Here is a 290-nt window from a genome sequence, read left to right as displayed (position 1 = left end):
TTATGATATACTTAGACATTACTGACCCACTACATCAGATTAATAAAATTAAACAAGGTAAATATAACTGGAAGAAACAGAAAAAGTAATTATTGACCAATGTATACTTACTGTATATAGATGGTCTGGATTAACCTCATTCTTGATACCCTTTGCCTTTTTAATTTGTGCAACTGTCCTCATTCCTTGCCACTCTGCTTTTTCCTTTGGAGAAAGAAGAAGTGTCCGCATCGTTGAACAATACTGCGTCAAAACCAGCGGAACCCAAGTCTTCAAAACAATTACATCTG

At 35.2% G+C, this 290-nt stretch overlaps 1 protein-coding gene across 1 annotated transcript in view; it reads right to left on the bottom strand.

Annotated features, from left to right (window-relative positions):
* The window catches only part of LOC119585430 (ribosome biogenesis protein BMS1 homolog), a gene marked incomplete in the record, with an annotated part of 34,374 nt that overhangs the window by 2,962 nt on the left and 31,122 nt on the right, over positions 1–290 (bottom strand). The window contains 1 exon segment of the mRNA XM_037934088.1: positions 112–287. Within this exon segment, the coding sequence (XP_037790016.1) occupies positions 112–287 (176 nt within the window).

This window comes from Penaeus monodon, chromosome 19 (assembly GCF_015228065.2).
Source record: "Penaeus monodon isolate SGIC_2016 chromosome 19, NSTDA_Pmon_1, whole genome shotgun sequence".
Taxonomy (NCBI): Eukaryota; Metazoa; Arthropoda; class Malacostraca; order Decapoda; family Penaeidae; genus Penaeus; species Penaeus monodon.
This window is presented reverse-complemented; position numbering and strand designations above follow the sequence as displayed.